Raw genomic sequence first — 19,183 nt, 5'->3', positions numbered from 1 at the left:
TCGAGTTCCCACAAAAGGTGTTAGGGGAGTCAATGAATCACACAACCCGAGACCCTGCTGATCAATACTTTTACATGGATTTAATACACGCTCTCAAAATAAATATTTTCATTTTGAAGTATCTTACAATCTTCCAATATAAAATATATATTCATGTACAAACGATAAAGATGCTTTTTGATAATATCACTACACATCATGCAATCATCATGGAATGTGTATCTGCATATGCTTGGGATCATCAGTAGGTAGCTGCCATGTTCACTCTCAGAATAAAGCATGCAAAATTGTACAACAGCTTGTGACCAGGGCAGAAATCCTTATAGGGATAACTTTGTACCTTACCTACTTTTAAAGGTGCGTATTAGTGCATTTGAGCAGTAATGTGTACCCCTAAGCTATGTCATATACATTTAAATCGTCATCATGCATTTGCCGGTTGATTAATCACAGTACACAAAGACAATTGTTTTGTATTAATATTATGTTAGGTTTTCAGAAATGTTTTTTAGATATGCAAATGAGGCATATCCAATGAAATCCAATTATTTGCATTCATCGAACAGAAGCCAAGTAAAAAATTCTTGTTTCATTTTAGAGGGGATTTTTTTTTATCACTCCACAAATCAGAAAATACTATCAACATCCAAACATTTATCTATTTTATCCATATTTTATGCATTTTAAACATATATTTTGCATATAAATCAGGCGAATGGTGTATGAACAGAATCTTTTGTAAAAACTTTCAAGTTTTCAAGGAATACAAGTATGAGGTTTGGTGTATGAAAGTGGGAAAAAACTAATTTGGAGAAAATCAGCTTTAAAGATATGTGTTGTTATTGACATCTACAGACGCAAATGGATAAACTGTAATAAAATTAACACTTAAATGTGAATGGTTTGTGATTTTTTTATTTATTTTACTACTAGTCTGAAATAAAACATGTTATGGAAGTAAAACAGCCCACAAAAAACAATGTTTTTGCCTGTAGTGTCTTAAGGGTTCTGCCCCAGTGACTAGCTGTTGTACCCCAGAAGATAGAATTTTTGCACATTTTCTGAGTGTTTGTGTGTCGTGTGTTCTGTTGTCTTGCTTCATTCCCAGAGATGTGTTGCTCATTATTACAAGGCTGACAGTGTCCTCTGTTCAGTCAACAGTTCAGTAATTGTCCTGCTATTCATCTCAGATCTGAGCCTGTACAGACTCCTTCACGATGTCCAGTAACTCTGGATGCACAGAGTTAAACTCGGATTAAGATAGCACTCCGGTGTAAGATACGATTCTGTCCTCAATTCACGCTTGTGCGCTGATGGTGCTTAGTCCTCTTGTTTGGGGGATATGGGATTAAATCAAAAGGCTTCTGTTCTGTTAACAGGTGTCCTCGAGGAAGACGTTTCATGAAATGGGCCTCTCGCTGATGCTGCCGGGTCTGTGTGGCTTTCCTGGGTCGACCCTTGCGTGTAAAAGCCATGTACCAGCCTTTGTACTTGGCGTTCTGCAGAGCCGTGTAGTTATTTTCCAGAACAATCTCTGTGAATATGCAGTCCCTTCCACGGCCCTTCCTCTGGCAACAAAAAGAGACAGACAGCGGAGGACTGAAATGACAAACTCAGAAATCTACCGTTCAAGCCCTGAGAGATTTATGTGGCTCAATTTTGTTCTTAGGGCATGATGGGTTTACCTGTGATATCATTAGTGCCGTTCGAACCAATTTAGTTGTCTATATTTCTCAAAGTATGATTTCAACAACATCATTTTGAAGAACAATTAAACATAAACACACCAGATGTTTAATTACTTAAACTCACCCGTCCAATAAGCTTGCCTCTCTTGTTCATGCAAATGTAGTATCCGGTTTTCGCACCTCTGATTCGAACCCTGCTTCCAAACGTGTCGGTTTCCACAACAAGTTTAGCTGGAATTATTAAAGCATTGCAAAGTCTGTTAATTTTTCCACTTTCATGTGATACGTACAAATGAATGATGCTTTTGAATGCATATTGGAGAGTTTTGAGATTTACATTGTTGTAAAGTAGTCTGCGGGGAAAAAGCCAATATTTAGTCGAGATGTGCGTAAAGAGTAAGAGTAACAAAGAAGGGTATAAACCGATGACGCTGACCTCACCTCTCTTCATAAACGGACTCATATGTTGAGTTGTAAAGCTATGAAAATTCCTCATAAAATGACCCTCCAAAAAAGTGGGCAAAGTGGATGGACTGCACGAGTGGAAAGATGGCTAGACACGCAGAAATACTTCGGTGACAGGAATTAGTTCCCAGCGGATGGGATTCTAACCACTGTTTTGTTTGGAGAAGAAGTAGCGCAGCTCACTTAACAGGTGACTTACTGTATAGCTTTAAAATTACATTGAGTTCAAATTAAAATAAGACTGACTTTTCATTGCCTATTTGCAGCGTCAATGCACACTATGAATCATATGTCAACCGTCCATTTAGCAAAGAAAAAAATGCACATGTAATCTTGGAGCGAATAGCTCTCGACAAGTGATTGAAACTTCAGCTCATCATCTTGCCTCACGCGTAATATAGGAACATTTGCAATAACCATATTTGTTTAGGAAGAGATGAAAGATGAAAACTAATGATGTTAGGAAAGGTTAGAAAATTGCACGTCATATTTCTGTCCTACAACTCTTTATTATATGGAGAACTATTCAGGAAATGTTAAGACGGCCGAGGTAAGATGAGTACTGATGTGTTTTCCAGAACCAAAACGGGTTTCTCTTGAGATTCCCAAGCTCAACAATATAGAATCCATTTCAAACTATGCAGGTTACTTTTTGGCATTGACATTTACTGGATTTTCTGAAGCAGTACCTTCAACTGAAATGTCTTGTCCTGTTGTTTCAAGCTGACAAAGTAAAATAATGCAGGAAAGTGTGTTTGCAAAGACCGTGACTTGCCATGAATATCTCCATCCTCGCCATTGGCGTTGACCCTCTTATTGCCCAGCACTTGTACATGTTTACCACTCGTCCGGCTATAGAGCTGATAAGTCCTTGTTAATCGCCTGCTCGTCCTGTCCGACAGGCGACTCTGCTCCGTTACATGGTGCTTAAAATTTGGTACAGAGACGGACTGCACCGTCATCTATAAAAATGGGACAGAAGAACATACAGATGTGTGGTGATGTATATAAGAACAACACTTTTTTAGGGACAATAAAGGTGATACTGTTTCTCATCAGATTCAAATCATTCTTTTTTGCAGCAATGGTTGGCAATCTGAGGGCAAGTGCCCCATCCACACTCTGAATGACATGCCAATGAGGGGTCGGCCAACACTGATCTTTCACCCCGTCTCTTTGGGCCCGTTCTCATAACAATTTTCTTTTGTAAGTCAGCTATGCGCCGTGCCCACATGTTAGAGCCATTACCTTTAAAGTGAGGGGGTTACGTCTTTTCAAGATGTTTGACAATTTGCCAATGACTCTATTAATAATGAGTTGTTTGCACGGTTATAACACATTTACTGCACACATATAACATCACAAGATTAATGGGAGTAACATTTTTATTGCTTACTATGTGTCCTGCTTATATTTGACTGGAAAATATTTGAATGGGAAGACTGAGTAGTGTTGTAACATGTTACTATTATTGCACTATTCCTATAATTACATACAGAATTTGATACATTATTATTAAATTATTCCTAAACTGTAAAAATTATTGTCAGGCTAAAAAAAAAAAAGTGTCACTCTTAAAATTATCACTCCACTGTCCTATTTTGTTTATTTTCATACACTGAAAAGTCTTGTCACAATCCCCCTTCTCTGGTCAGACATGATATTTATATTTTTGACATTAAAATAAAAAGTTACAGGGCTGTATAAAATTAAAGAAAACAGTCTGCTGGTTCAGATTAAATCAGTTCTGTATTTTAACATCCACTAACACTATCTCTAAATGTATAAACCAGATCTAAACATTTGACTTTCTTTATTTCATCCTTCCATCCTTTTTTTTTTTTTTTTAAGATACACTTACAAAATCTTCAGTCTTCTGAGAGGGTTAGTTGTCGTGTATGATGGTGATTTCACCAATTAACTAATTTCTAATCGGTTAAACCGATATTACACTACATAACATAGTCCCATCAGTTTACCTATTATCTAAAAATGCTTGTTTGCAAACACAAAATGCAGTAGACTTACCTGAGTGTAAAAACACAGAGTCATAAATTGAAGTAATCTGAAATACAAAAAAAAAAAAAAAAAAAAAAAAAAAAAAAAAAAAACATTATTACGGAATTCGATTTTTTTTTTAAAGCATAAAAATAACTATTCAGCACAAGTCTATATTAAGTGTACTTACAGGTAACCTAACCTCGATGATTTCAGCCTCATTGTTAGATTTTCAAGCCCTTTCTGATAATTATCCGAAACAACAAGTTCTTCATTAATTCCTCTGTGCGTGTATATTGTGTGAAGATGTTCGGTCCATCGGACTTTTTGCAAAAATGACAATAAACTGAGTGACAGGATACTGATATCACAGTGATTTATTCATCCGCTGAGTCCATGTCAAATTAATCCTTCACGTAACTTTTATTCCTTAGAGTTCAAGCACATTACAGTGACTGTTCTCAAACGTAAATCATGATCGATGACCGATTACAGGCGAAGATACGAAAAATAAAACCTTAAGAGAGAACATCCGGCAGCGTGCGCACACCCGTCTAGAGACTTTGCATTATGTTTCCTCACGCTATCTCCAGCGCTTATGTAAATGTCAGTGGACGAGTCTGAAGTCACATGTAGGTTGATAATCTGTGATGTTTCCCTGGCGAGAGGCTGAGAGCAGAAGCCTCTCTGTGTCTCTCTCTCCACTTTCAAACTCCCGATGTCAAACCCACTCTTCACGTGCAGTCTGACTCCCGTTACCTCCACAGAAGCGTCATCCCACCCCTCTGCATTTAAACACCTTCACTGAGGGTGACAGACATTTCGTTAAACCTGAACAGTACTAGAAAAGCTCATAAAGTTAAATATACACTCACACAACTGACAGAATTTAACCCCCTATTTTAATTACAACGGTTTTAACAATAAAACAAACTTTTAGGCTACCTGTTTTTGCATGTGTGTGTATACACACACACACACACATGCAGGCCACTATCAATAGAATGGAACTTTATTTTACACTTTAAAACTGTTTAATCCCAAGATAATTTAATGTTTGAATAATGGACTGAAAAGAGTTGATGCATTTTTAAGTTTGTCATAATGCAAACAGCACACACAACTATTTAAGACATATTTTATGTTATTCAAATATCTAAATGGTCTATTGTTAATGTAGGCTATTATAAAGTTCGCTCTTTTTCATTGGTCTTATCATGAAATCAAACCTAGAGCCCAATTTAATTAAATGATTAATTCACATTAAAAACTGTATTAAATGGAAGTATTAAATGAAACAAAGTAAAACTTTTCCCTCAATATTTCCAGAGTAATACAAATATTAATGCTACTTAAATTGCCATTTGTTCCAGTTACAATTCAAGCAAGAAATAAAACATACTTTTACTTTTTTGAAACTTTATTAGAAAAGCCAAAGCTATTTTTATTAAGCTATCCAAGCTAAATAAAGCTATCCAACTATTCAAGAGTGATTAAAAGTGTTAAATAAAAAAAGGAATCACAGCCTACAAAAACCTACAAAAATATAACAAAAATTTAAATTATTGAAAATATGCATTATATATATATATATATATATATATATATATATATATATATATATATATATTATTATTTTATTTTTTTGCCAATATAGCCTATAGTTAATGTTACCCGCATAACATTCTCAGATCATGACAGACTCAATTCTCATCAAGTACTGGTTTAAGTACAGCTCTCAACCAGCCCAAACAAAATAAATATATAACCCAACCCCTAATAGGAATTTTAAAAAAAACTCCCAAAAGAAAAAGTGGAAAATTGCTAATATTCTGATATCCACTCCAGAACATATGCAGCAACATTAAACTATTCCCTGACTGCCTGTAAGATTTTGCCTCAATGTGCCTTTGTGGTGACCCCAGTTTTTTTTTTTTTTTTTTTTTTTTTTTCACACAATGCATGTGCAAGTAATATATGCTCCACAAGAGTTCTTAACATATAATGGCTAGTTATGTGCTGTCAAATACTCCTAACAGCTTAGTTAACTGTGATACATTAGATCCACCAGAATACAAAGCATCTAGACTGTTCAGATACATGCATTACATGTAGCGTATATTTCTGCTTGATAATGTAATCTGTCGATTTCATATCATTATACCAGCTGTATGCAATAAAATTGGCATTTAAAATTCAATACTGATCTGTCACAAAGCTTTAAAGGTGCTGGAGGATCAACGGACTGGAATCCAAAGGTGTATCTCAATTGCATATTGAGATGTTTTCATCTGCTAGTGGGAATTTTTTTCTTCACATTTTCTTCTCTAGCCTTCAATATGCTGCAATGACCATAGAACGGATCACTGCAAATACCACCAATTTCAAACTGAGACTGTAATTCCCATGCATGATTCAAAACCCCCAAAAATAAAAAATTTCACACCTTTGAGCACACATAGGAGCGACAAACCAGCTGCTAAGCAGCATAGAAAGTGTCATTATCGGTATTGGTTTAATTCCATCCCGTAAATCACTCATATCAGTCTGTGTGCTGGCTTAGAGGGTGAGAATGTACCTGACTGATTAGATCCAGAGGGAGATGGCCACGGGTGATTTTGCCACCTGGAATGATTCAGTGCAATAGTTAGTCAGGTCCTCTCTCAGATATTACACTTAATTTGTGTGTTGGAAACGTTTGTTCAGGTCGTGTCTTGGATTTTAATGTGTTTCTGCAATAAAAATATGTTGAGTTCATGAGCACTGACAGTGCTCATTTGAGAAACTTTTGGAGCAGCTCTTTGGTGCAGATTTACTAACTTCACTGAACTCAGGGCAAAATGACTCAAGTTACAAATGTCCTTACTGATTTGCATTGAATTTATTGATAACATTTTACATTGACTCATTGACTACATTAGTTATTGACAACATAACACACATGTAGCAAATCATGTAGTCAATTTTACTGGACATAACTGGCTCCTTCTTATTGTTAAACTTGAATCCATAATTTGTATATATAACAGAACACAGTCCTTTATTTGACCCATATCTTTTAAACACCATCTACAACAATGTTATACATTCACGGTTAGGAGCTTATTTTCTTTTTTGTTCCCCCTCACTCTAACTCTGTGTGGTCAAACAGCCAAAATAATGCAGCAGTGGTTAACCAAGAGTCATGCTTTTGTCGAGTCTGAGGAAACCCAAGGGTGCATTTTAATATCACAGCCATGTTTTAATCCAAACTTGTTTTCTTCCCATAGACTTTCTGTATATCCAGAGTTGTATTACCCTTCTTGCTTTACCAGTTCTGGTCCTGGTCTGCCATCTGACGTCTGGTCACTGAGTGGTTGATGCTCTTCCAAACATTGTCCCTGTCCTTCTAAATAGCCACAGGAAAATAAAAGTGAGAGACAGGGTGAAACAAGAACTCTGGCACAGGGATCTCTAGTTATTCTTAGAGGAAGAAGGGAATGAGTAAATGTCTGAAACAGCTAATATGAGCCCACTCCATTAAGTAAAGTATTATTCACTCCAGTTGATGCCAAGCACAAAAATACACATGCCTGTGAGACAGGGAGAGTGGTGGAAAGGTAGACACCATGGAGGAAAATAAAACGGAATGTGCCTGAAAGTGGAAACAAAGTTGGCAGTAGATCACAGGTGCCATCCAGTAATACCAATCACTATATACGCTTGTGGATGATACATGCTGTCAGAGACTGTTCTAAATGCTGGATTCAGCTGTGATTGTACTGCTGCTGCCTGGATAGCAGACATGTGTTAATAGTTTTAGCACAAGCAAATCAAAGTTCTGTGACCAATAAACGTTTATGTTTGTTACACGTTTTGTTCATCATGATAACTAGGTTTTGAAGCCTAAACACAATTGGCAAAATTAAAAAGCTTTAAAAAAAATGCCATAAACAAACTACTTTAACTCTGTCAGTCTTTATCTAAAAATATAGTTTGAGTAAGATTAGTTTTCAAGAGCACGATTATTAACATTATGTTAAAGTGCCTAGTGGGAAGATGAGTTTATCTGTTTAGTGTGAACATGTTTATTGTCTCCGACAAGCTCTGTAGTCCTATTTAACCACTTATCAACCACATTTTTCAAGACAAGTAAAAGCCTTTTTAAAAAATCACAAGTAAGGTATTAGTGATGTATTGTGCCACAGAATACAGTTTGAAAGTATAAAGTTTATGTATATGAGTTTGTTCACCATAGGCTTTATTTTGAGCATTTAACCAAAAACCCATTCAGAAAACGTACTCGGTTGCTGACGTAACCTTGCTATTTCCCTTAGATACAGAATGAGTACTGCCGTCATAAGTCGTTTAAGTTAATACACTATGGGAAAAGTCATTTTCTCTGATTTCTGAAGCCTTTTTCAATCAAGCACTGAAACTGCACAACCATTGGTTCGTGAAAACGGCAGGGCATAGGGCTAAATATCTCGGGGTGTTCGCACTTTGTGGTGAAATCTGTGTGTTTCGCATCTGCACTAATTAGCTTGTGGGCGTCTCCGTTAATTGTCATCAGCAACAGCTGCCACTCATTACTCATCCACTATATATTGGGTTGTCTCACGTCTTGTGTTTGTGAGATCATTGTTACATGTTTGATGTGGTTACCCTGTTCGTCTGGCTTTAGTGTTGTATGCGTCTGTGTTTTCCCCAGAACCTCATCCACTCTCCGCACGTTCACTCAGCCATGGACACTTACCTTCGCTCCATTCCCCGCAGTTCCTGTGCCATCTTCTCCTGCTGCCTACATGCCGTCATCATCAGAATTTCTCACCTCCTCACCACCACCACGGAGTGTCGTCATCTCATCATCATTGTTTGTTTGAGTAATCATAATCCTCTCTTCTCATTAAATCTGTTAACTCGCATCTGCTTCCAGACTTTCCTTTATTCACCATCACATAACGATCTCACCACCATGGAAGCAGCGATCACCAACACCCTCACGGATTTTATGCATCACAGTGGTCAACGCATGGATCAGCAGCTGGAGAGCATCTCTTACACCGGACGCGCTATCCGAGTGCTGGTGGCACAGGTGTCCGAGCTCACCCAGAGGATCCATCAACTCAAATCTCCCACTGCGCCCATCGCACCTCCTGCGCCGTCCGTCCCCCGGGAGATTCCCCAGGACCACTTCTTCCAGGACCACTTCCGGCGCCGGAGAACTATGCGGGTGAGCCAGCGTTTTGCAGAACTTTCCTAACCAAGTGTTCTATGCATTTCGCCCTAAAGCCCCGCACCTTCGCTACTGAAGAGTCTAAAGTAGCGTTTACGCTCACATTACTGTCGGGCAAGGCTGCCTTATGGGGGACGGCGGTGTGGGAAAATCAACACCCGTGTTGTGCCTTGTTCCACGCCCTCTCCAAGGAAATAAGGAGAGTTTTTGACCGGGCCGCGACCGGCAGGGAAGCCGCCCATTGTCTCTTGGAACTCCGACAAGGTTCTTCCTCCGTCACCAATTACTCCATCGAGTTCCGCACCCTGGCGGCTGCATGCCAGTGGAACGAGGCGGAGCAGTGGGATAGATTCCTGCATGGGTTATCCGACCGTGTTCAGCAGATCTACCTCCTCGAGCTGCCCCCCACTCTCAACGGACTCATTGAACTGGTTTTACAGGTTGACGCAAGGATTAATTGCCTGGGCCGCCAACCCAATCCTTCTAGATCTACCATCTCTCCTGTTAGTGGGCACTTGAGTCGAGAGAACATGGTCGGTTCTGTCGATGATCACGAGCCCATGCAGGTGGGTAGAGCTCGGCTGTCCCGGAGGGAGAGGGAACGGCGGAGGTCCCAAGGACTGTGTTTGTACTGTGGAGGCTCTGCTCATAACATCAACTCATGCCCAGTAAAAAGTAAATTAGTAAATTAGATAGTAAATTTGAGGCTACTATCGGGTGGGATCTCCGCTGAGAAGTCCTCACCTAAATCATCGACCCTTCTTCTGGTGAAACTGCGTTGGAAGAATCAACATCACGAGTGTCACGCCCTTCTGGACTCTGGAGCCAAAGGTAACTTCATTGATTCTTCACTTGCACATCACTTGAACATTCCTGTCCTTCCTGTGTCTCTCCCCATCCATGTCACCGCACTCAACGGCCAGGAACTGCCTCACGTCATGAACCATACAGAACCCATCACACTGATCACATCTGGAAACCATCAAGAAATCATATCCTTTTTTCTCATGAACTCCCCTGTTGCTCCCATTGTTTTAGGTCACCCCTGGTTATCCAAACATAATCCACGAGTGGAATGGGGTTCTAACACTGCCACATTGTGGAGTGAAAGATGTCATGAGTCTTGTCTGGTTTCTGCTTGTTCTGTTGTTCCTGTTTCTGTCTTTCAGAACGAGAACATGGTTTTGCCAAACGTGCCCGTTGAGTTTCTGGACTTGAAGGAAGTGTTCAGAAAGTCCCATGCTGCTTCTCTCCCTCCGCATCGTCCCTATGACTGTGCCATAGACTTGGTGTCAGGTAAGTCTCCGCCTAAGGGCAAGTTATACTCTCTTTCTATTCCTGAGAGGGAGGCCAAGGAGAAATACATTTCTGATTCCTTAGCCTCTGGGTTCATCCATCCATCCTTCCTCTTCTCCAGCGGGGGCAGGGTTCTTTTTTGTGTGTAAGAAGGATGGTTCTCTGCTACCTTGCATTGATTACCGAGAGCTGAACAACATTACTATTAAGAATACTTATCCTTTACCACTCATGTCTTCAGCTTTCGAGAGGTTGCAGGGAGCATCTATATTCACAAAATTGGATTTACGCAATGCTTATCATTTGGTACGCATCAGGAAGGGGGATGAATGCAAAACCGCCTTTAATACCCCTAGAGGGCACTTTGAGTACTTGGTGATGCCGTTCGGGCTCTCCAATTCGCCCAGGGTTTTCCAAGCACTCATGAATGATGTGTTGAGAGATATGGTAGATCAGTTTATATATGTTTACCTGGATGACATACTGATTCTTTTCTTAATCTCTCCAGGAACACGTTCAACGCATCAGACGAGTGCTCCAGAGGTTACTTGAGAATGGGCTTTTTGTCAAGGCGGAGAAATGCCTATTCCATGCACAGTCTGTTCCCTTCCTAGGGTATATCGTCTCGTCCGAGGGAATACGTATGGATCCTGATAAGGTTAAGGCTGTGATAGATTGGCCATCTCCAGATTCCCGTAAGACCCTACAGCGGTTTCTGGGGTTCGCCAATTTCTATCGACGTTTCATACGTAATTTCAGCCAACTAGCCTCACCTCTGACAGCCTTGACCTCTCCCAGTACTCCGCTCAGGTGGTCGGACGCAGCTGAGGCTGCGTTCACTAACCTCAAGAACCGCTTCGTTTCGGCTCCCATCCTTGTGGCCCCTGATCCCACACAGCAGTTCATGGTGGAGGTTGACACGACAGAGGTTGGGGTAGGAGCAGTGTTGTCCCAACGTGCTGCTTCAGACGATGAGGTACATCCTTGCACGTTTTTCTCACATCGACTATCTCCTGCCGAATGTAATTATGACATTGGCAATAGAGAGTTGTTGGCGGTCAAATTTGCATTAAAGGAATGGCGTCACTGGTTGGAGGGTTCAGGGGTTCCCTCTATTGTTTGGACCGATCACAATAACTTAGAATACATTAGAACTGTCAAAAGACTCAATTCCAGGCACGCTCTGTGGGCACTTTTTTTTCTCGGTCATTTTGAATTTACCCTATCGTATCGCCCGGGTTCCAAAAATGTCCCGATTCTTTGTCACTTCTTTTTGATCCCTCCGCCCGCCCGGTGACTCCCAAGTGTATTTTGTCTGAGTAATTAGTTGTCTCAGCACTCAAATGGGGGTAACACCTCCGTCCGGTTGCCCACCGAACCATTTATTTGTGCTGGAGGAGTTAAGGTCCGAAGTTGTTCAGTGGGGTCATTGTTCTAATGTGGCTTGTCACCCAGGGATAAGTAGAACTAATGGGTTGGTTAGACAATGATTCTGGTGGCGATTCTGAAGGATTCTGTTGTTTTATGCTCGTATTAATCAGCCTACTCCGGTATCTGGTGGACTGGGAAGGTTACGGTCCAGAGGAGAGGAGTTGGGTACCTGCTAGGGACATATTGGATCACTCCTTTATTGATGACTACAATCAGCAGGTAGGCCCTTCTCGGAACTCCAGGAGGAGTTCTTAGAGGGGGGGTACTGTCACGGTTGGTAAACCGTGATCTCGGGGTGTTTGGACTTTGTGGTGAAATCTGTGTGTTTCGCGTCTGCACTGATTAGCTTGTGGCCGTCTCCGTTAATTGTCATCAGCAACAGCTGCCACTCATTACTCATCCACTCTATATTGGCTTGTCTCACGTCTTGTGTTTGTGAGATCGTTGTTACATGTTTGATGTGGTTACCCTGTTCATCTGGCTTTAGTGTTGTATGCGTTGGATGTCTGTGTTTTCCCTAGAACTTCATCCACTCTCCACACGATCACTCAGCCATGGACACTGACTTTCGGCTCCATTCCCCGCAGTTCCTGTGCCATCCTCTCCTGCTGCCTACACGCCGTCATCATCAGGATTCCTCACCTCCTCACTACCACCTCGGAGTGTCGTCGTCTCATCATTATTGTTTGATTTATAATCCTCTCTTCTCATTAAATCTGTTAACTCGCATCTGCTTCCAGACTTTCCTTTATTCACCATCACAAAATAAAAAACAAAAACCGGCCATGACAGTGGGCTTATGCTGACAGGACCTGCGTTTCTAGTGTGGAAATATCCAGGTTGTAAAACCTGACAAATGTGGACTGCAAGGCCGCACAGATTTCTGCAATAGACATGCCACTAGACCATGCCCAAAAGGAGGCCATGCCCCTTGTAGAGTATGCTCTAACCCCTAGCGGACATCGAAACCCTGAGGATGAGTAGGCGAGAGCTATCACATCCACTGTCTATCTGGATAGCCTAGGCTTCGAGACCGAATGATCTTTGATGCGAAATGAGGCAGGATGGTCAATGTAGGCTCTTAAGAGTAAGTACAACTCCTGATCATCCTGAGAAGGAGGAAGTGCGGAGAGAGAAACAATCTGGTCTCTGTATGGATTGGAGAGAAACTTCGGGACGTAGCAGGGAGAAGTGGCTGATCTGCTGTGCAGAGCGGTGAGCTGGTCAGCGGTGATCTTGGCTGCTTAAGGTCTCAGATCCAGCGAAGAGATATCTGTCATCGCTGAAGGAGAATGAATCAGTTTCCCCTTGGTGAGACGGCTGCTTATATAGTCCTATGCCCTGCCCCTTTTGGCGGGTTTGCTATAGGCTCGTTTCTATTGAACTCCATGAACCAATGGTCGTGCAGTTTTACTGTATGACTGAAAAAGGCTTCCAAAATCTGAGGAAATTACTTTTCTGGTAGCGTCTTAGCCTAAATGGCTAACGACACAGTATGAGTTTAGTATCGAAAGGGAACCCATTGACTTCAAAATCATGAAACCAGAATTGCTAAAATACAGGTTTTGGGATTCAAAAATCTAATTTTTTCAGTCTTTTAGTCTCACTCTACTTCGCTTCTCATTCAACTAGGTATTTCGCACAAATTTAAATTGCAATAAAGAAAGCATAACTGCATTTTAGGTTTAATGTTGATGTTAACATTTTTTATTACAAAAACTAAATTTACTGTAAAACTTGATTCTGATTGGCCAAGCAAGCCACCCTGCAGTCACTGTCGTCCAGTGCAATGCTGCATACCACAGCGCTCTGGGTAACCAACATTACTTTCATGTCTCTCACGTGACACTCACTCTCGTTTCATAAATAAAAAATGCAGTAACTGTTTTCTTCCTTCTCATTTAAAGATTCTATTAAAGATGGCATTGGAGAACTTCAGTTAAAGGAATAAATCACACAAAAATGAAAATTTGCTGAAAGATTACTCAGCCTTAGGCACTTCCTCTAGTGAAAAAGTCAATCCCCTGTTGTCCTCTCACATCAAAATGCAACAAAATATTTTGTGCTTGGTCTGTGCATATTTCTCTCCTGATTCAGACAAGATGACCATTTCACCTTTTCACAAAGCAATATTTTTTTTTTTTTAAAAAAGATAACTATTCCTTTACCAATAGACATACTGTAATGCTGTCGCAATGTTGGCCTTGTAATTTTTTTTTTTTTTTTTTTTGCATAACTTTTAAAAATAATATAAAAGCATTAAATCATTTAATCACAAGTCTATGTTTTTTTCATCATGTGTTTATGTAATTGATGATTTGCTGTGGGCTAAACCAGATCATTTACAGTTAGCTGTTCATTATCTTAATATACACCTGTTACTAAGGCAAAACACACTGGGAGGTGTTGGCAGCATCTTTTAGTCAGGCCAGGGTGGTTGATAGTTCAAGTTGAGGATGCTCCTGTCCTCAGCTTTTACTCTCCTTTCCATCAAGGGGTTTTTCCCTTGACATGGGTGCTCTGTTCCTCTGAATGAGATCTGATTTACTGTCTTGTAAACACATAGGAAGTAGCATTGAGAATGGTTTAACAAAGTCAATAAAAGCAGATATCATTCCTGGTATTGGGCGTGCATGTGGTCTCCCTTATGCACGCACCTAACACACTAAAGCAAACACACACTTTTGTGCCTCATGCTCCCCCTTTCTTCTGTTTTTCTGTTCTGGGCTGGAGAGAGCGATTACTTTTGCAGGCCTACCTGCAAGTTTGCTTTGAGTCTTTCTCTTTTTCATCTGGGTGCAGAAAAGTGGCCCCTGGTGTCCAAACAGCTGTGTAGACCTGGGAGGAAAAGAGGCTTGAAAAAGGGAGGAGAAGAAAGAGAGGAAATTCACTGGACCTCAGGGACTCTCCTTTTCTGCCTCGTTCCTGCTCTTTCCTTCTTTCTCCAGCCCTCTCCTCTCCATTTCTCTCTTCACATCCCCCCTTTTCTATCCCTCTCTGTCTTATTTCACTTGTCCTCTCCCTTTAACTTTTTGCTCTTCATCTCCTCCCATCTCTGCTTTTCCAACCTTTTTCGCTCTCTCTCCCTCTGTACCTAAAACAGCTTTAGGCCTCTGAAAGATGAGATAGAAATGATTTTTTAAATCCTAAACATTTTTGTCCCAGGTGCATCATCGATCGGACTCTCTACTGCGATTATGTTTCCAAGCTTTGAACTTCTTTGAAAGCCCCTCCAGAAAGAGCTTTCTTTAGTTTGGGTATGGTGGTGGAAATTCCATTTGCTTAAAACCTGGAAAGGCGCATATATATATATATATATATATATATATATATATATATATATATATATATATATATATGATCTGAATATAAATGTATAAAAAGGTCCTGGATTCTCTAAACTGTTATCCATCCAGAGTTAGGGGGAGAGAGAGGGCCGAAATCTTCCTAGGAGCTACATGGGGTGTAACCTCCCAAAATGGAATTCGCTCTGGAGAGGGTCACTGCTACCCTGTCACTACCTGCTGTATCATCTTTCATCCCTACAAAAAAGATGGAAAAGCCAAAGATGAAATGGTTCGCTTTTGACCCTTATACTTGGACTTTAAAATTCAGAATACTCTTAGTGGTGAGAGAAATATGGTGATTGATAGGAAATTTGGATCAGAGCTCTACTGACCTCTGTAGGCTTGTGTTCCAATGGATCATGAACACTCAATGATAGCTGAATGTTAATTCAACTGAAGACTGAAGACTGTATGTGTAATGTTCACAAAACCCTGAACATTTGCTTGAGGGTTCAAGGTACCCATTCGATCAACTTCAACTGCAGGAATCAGAAATGATAAAGGTTATTAATCCTTTATTAATCCCTTATTAATCCCCCTGTACGTTTTATTTAGCTGACAATCCAGTGTTGACTTTTTATCTCATATGCCAATTCCAAATTTGAAACACAGATCAGAGAAGCTGCAAAATATGCGTTCTGACTCACCTGCTTCTCCAGGAAAGTTGCAACGCATCTCTAGAGATTATACAGTGCAAAAGAGCAAGAGAGGGAGAAAGAACATGTGTGTGTGTGTGTGTGTGTGTGTGTGTGAGTGTGAGTGTGTACTTGCCTGCCAAACAAAGCGAGAAAGCAGAAAGGGAGTCGGCTGGCCAGTGTTTCAGAGGGAACTCATCGCGGAGAGGAGGAGAGGGGAAAAAGGGCAGCGTTGAGAGCGGTAATGTTTGTTTAGTCCCCATCAAAGCCAGGCCTAATTATTTTACCATGCTGAGGTTTAGCCTGCTGCAGCCTCTGTCTCTTCAACCTTTACTTCACCCTCACTGCATGAACCTTTGAAAAAAAAGTTTTCAAAATAAGGTCTAAATCCACAAGTTTAATTCCTATTTAAATAAATAAATAAGAATTAATATTAATATTATACAACCACTAAAAATAATTGTAAAACATTGAAATTTAGGTACATGACTAATAAAAGCAATCCAATTGTAATGTATCTTCTAAACCTCTAAAGTCAGTCTTGAAAACTGACTGAGAGTCAGGGTTTGATGAAACCGATTACAGCCACACACTAGTGTCAAAATCAGAAAAAAACTAACTTCTAAAGGAAAACTGATGTGATCAAAAAATAATGTGGGCTCACATTATACATTTACACTTACAGTTGCACATCATAGGATGTCACAGGTCAACAAGCAGAAGCTGATTGATGAGTTATGCTTGCATGCTATTTTAGTCTGAAGGATTTAATCATATAATCATAATATTAATTTTATAATATATAATCATTTAATGATGTACAAATTATTTTCCGGCTGCAGGTGCTACAAAGTGAGGTTATATTCTTACAATAATATTAAACGCTTTTAAAGTTTCTTTTTAATTTCTTTGTTAATTATGTAAAATATTACCAGTGCACCATAACTGGTTTTAAGCATTTATTTATCATTCATCATGATAAAAAGTGACAGGAAACGTAAAAAGATTTTCTAGAGGTTTTAAGGGTTTATTATATCCATCATTAATATTCCACAATGCAACTTTCATTTGATTTGACTGACAGTTTAGAATGTACTGTTATACCTCTGAGAATCAGAAATTCATGAAACTATGCACGTTTGACAGAAGTTTCAACTTTGTGCACACAATATATAGCTAGACATTAGTTATAATGGCCCATGCCAAATAAATAAATAATCAAACATTTATTTGCTAAACTTGGGATTCTCAACTCCAGTGGTCCTCGAGGTCCACTTTACTGCAGAGTTAAGTTCCAACCCTAATAAAACCTGAACAAGCTACTTCAAGGTCTTCAGGATCACTAGAAAGTTACAGGTAGGTGAGTTTGATCTAGATTGGAGCTTAACTCTGCCAGAAAATGGGCGTTGAGAGTGCTAAACAGTTTGATATATCAACATCCTTTTGATAACATTTTGACAGCATTGTTGAGAGCTTACATGCAAAGTCTGGTGAAGATCTATCAAGTGGCTTATATAGGAGTTCGAAAAAGTGTTTGTTAGGGCATAAAGCAAGGAAATCATTGTCATTCTATCAGCAGGTTTAGAATTATCAGCAAAAATAGCACCACAGTTTTGACTGATTTTCCCAACAAGTGGTACACATACAAAAATGTATGAATGTGTCCATCAAATACACCAAAGAAGATGCATACAATTTTCAACTTCTTTGAAGAAAATAGATGTCAACTCAACAGACAATGACTATTTTCCACATAATATTTTGTGCTTCTATTTAGAACAGTATAAATGGCTTGAGAATATAAAGGCTGTCTGTATATTTTACAAAGGGGGTCCCTCGTCATATTAGGGTCTTCATGGAAACTTAACATCTAAAAGAAAAAAAAATCTAAAATACTCCTTGATTGTCTAGCATTAGTAATACTTGGAATGCCATGGTTCATTCGTAGTCTTAAATATGCTTTTATAGATGAAGAAAACATTCTTTATTGTTCAGAAAAAGAGATTTTTATATGTATAGCCACTCTTGTTAAAGACAGACAGAAATGTTTGTAGGGTGAAATACCCAGAGATCTGACATGATACATCTTACCTGGTGGTTTTGGTTGGTATTTGGTATGACATTAGTTTGCTGGCATCCCTAGTCCTCCAGATATCCCATGGTGCACCAGTCTCTCTACAATTGTAAAAGTCACTGTAAAAGTCAGCTATTGCATCATGGAAACAGGACTCCTCTCTCCCACAGCCAGCCTGGAGAACTAATCATCTGTCTGTCACAGAGGTGAAACTGTACATGTGTGTGTGTGTGTGTGTGTGTGTGTGTGTGTGTGTGTGTGTGTGTGTGTGTGTGTGTGTGTGTGTGTGTGTGTGTGTGTGTGTGTGTGTGTGTGTGTGTGGCAAGAGGGTTAAATGCGACCCCATCTTGCACTGTGACCCTCTCTGGGTGGGGGACAACCACAAGATTGTTAGAGGATGACAAATACTGAACTGTGTTCTCTGACCCCAACTTCACTCCATCCTTTAAATTCTTCAGACCACACTTGTAATGTCTATAAAACTATGAATCTCCTAAAGGTCATACACAAATTGACTTGTATTTTGGATTGGCAAGGACCATGCCTTCAGTCAAAAATCATCTCTACTGTTCACTAAGAGTGAATAAATAAACAGCGCTTTGACATTTTTCGGTGAACCCTTCCTTTAAAGGTACATTTCAAATTAACATTTATTTAGGCTTACTCACCTTTATGCTGTCCATCATGTCAATTACTTTTTTTCTTCATATGAACAAAAATAATCAATCCCTGTGAGTCTATCCATATAATGTAAGTGCATGGGTCCTTTAAAGCTGACACTGCAAAAAACACACAGATGAACATAACAGTAGTCCATATGATCCCAGCTAATAAATCAATATATTCTAGTGAATCAATAGTTTTGTTTCTCATTTTTTAAGTTTAAGTTTCATCCACTCACACTGTATGGAATCAGAAAGATGGTTTTAATATAAAAAAAAAAAAAATCTCTGTTGATTTGAACAAAGAAAGTTTGTTCAAAGACAACAAAGACAGTTGGTCAGTTGGTCACTTGGGATGACGTGAGGATGAGT

The 19,183-nt window shown here is 39.6% G+C and overlaps 1 protein-coding gene across 1 annotated transcript; it reads right to left on the bottom strand.

The window, feature by feature from the left end:
* Positions 1-841: 841 nt before the first annotated feature.
* fgf8b (fibroblast growth factor 8b) lies at positions 842-6,776 on the bottom strand. The gene is made up of 6 exons (XM_026204385.1): positions 6,730-6,776; positions 4,342-4,955; positions 4,182-4,218; positions 2,929-3,115; positions 1,813-1,919; positions 842-1,568 (listed from the first exon to the last, which is right to left on the bottom strand). The coding sequence occupies exons 2-6, from the start codon at positions 4,371-4,373 to the stop codon at positions 1,293-1,295; spliced, it is 639 nt and encodes a 212-aa protein (XP_026060170.1). The 5' UTR covers positions 4,374-4,955; positions 6,730-6,776; the 3' UTR covers positions 842-1,292.
* Positions 6,777-19,183: the final 12,407 nt, after the last annotated feature.

Source organism: Carassius auratus, chromosome 26 (assembly GCF_003368295.1).
Source record: "Carassius auratus strain Wakin chromosome 26, ASM336829v1, whole genome shotgun sequence".
In the NCBI taxonomy this organism is placed as follows: Eukaryota; Metazoa; Chordata; class Actinopteri; order Cypriniformes; family Cyprinidae; genus Carassius; species Carassius auratus.
The sequence above is the reverse complement of the archived record's forward strand: the minus strand, read 5'-3'. Positions and strand labels throughout refer to the sequence as shown.

Excerpts from the sequence above, each read along its gene's own strand:
- fgf8b (XM_026204385.1), bottom strand. The coding sequence starts at position 4,373 with ATGAGGCTGAAATCATCGAGGTTAGGTTACCT. Across the intron at positions 4,219-4,341 it reads TCATCGAGGTTAGGTTACCT|ATTACTTCAATTTATGACTC; the intron begins GTAAGTACACTT and ends TTTGTATTTCAG. Across the intron at positions 1,569-1,812 it reads GAGGCAAGCTTATTGGACGG|AGGAAGGGCCGTGGAAGGGA; the intron begins GTGAGTTTAAGT and ends TTTTGTTGCCAG.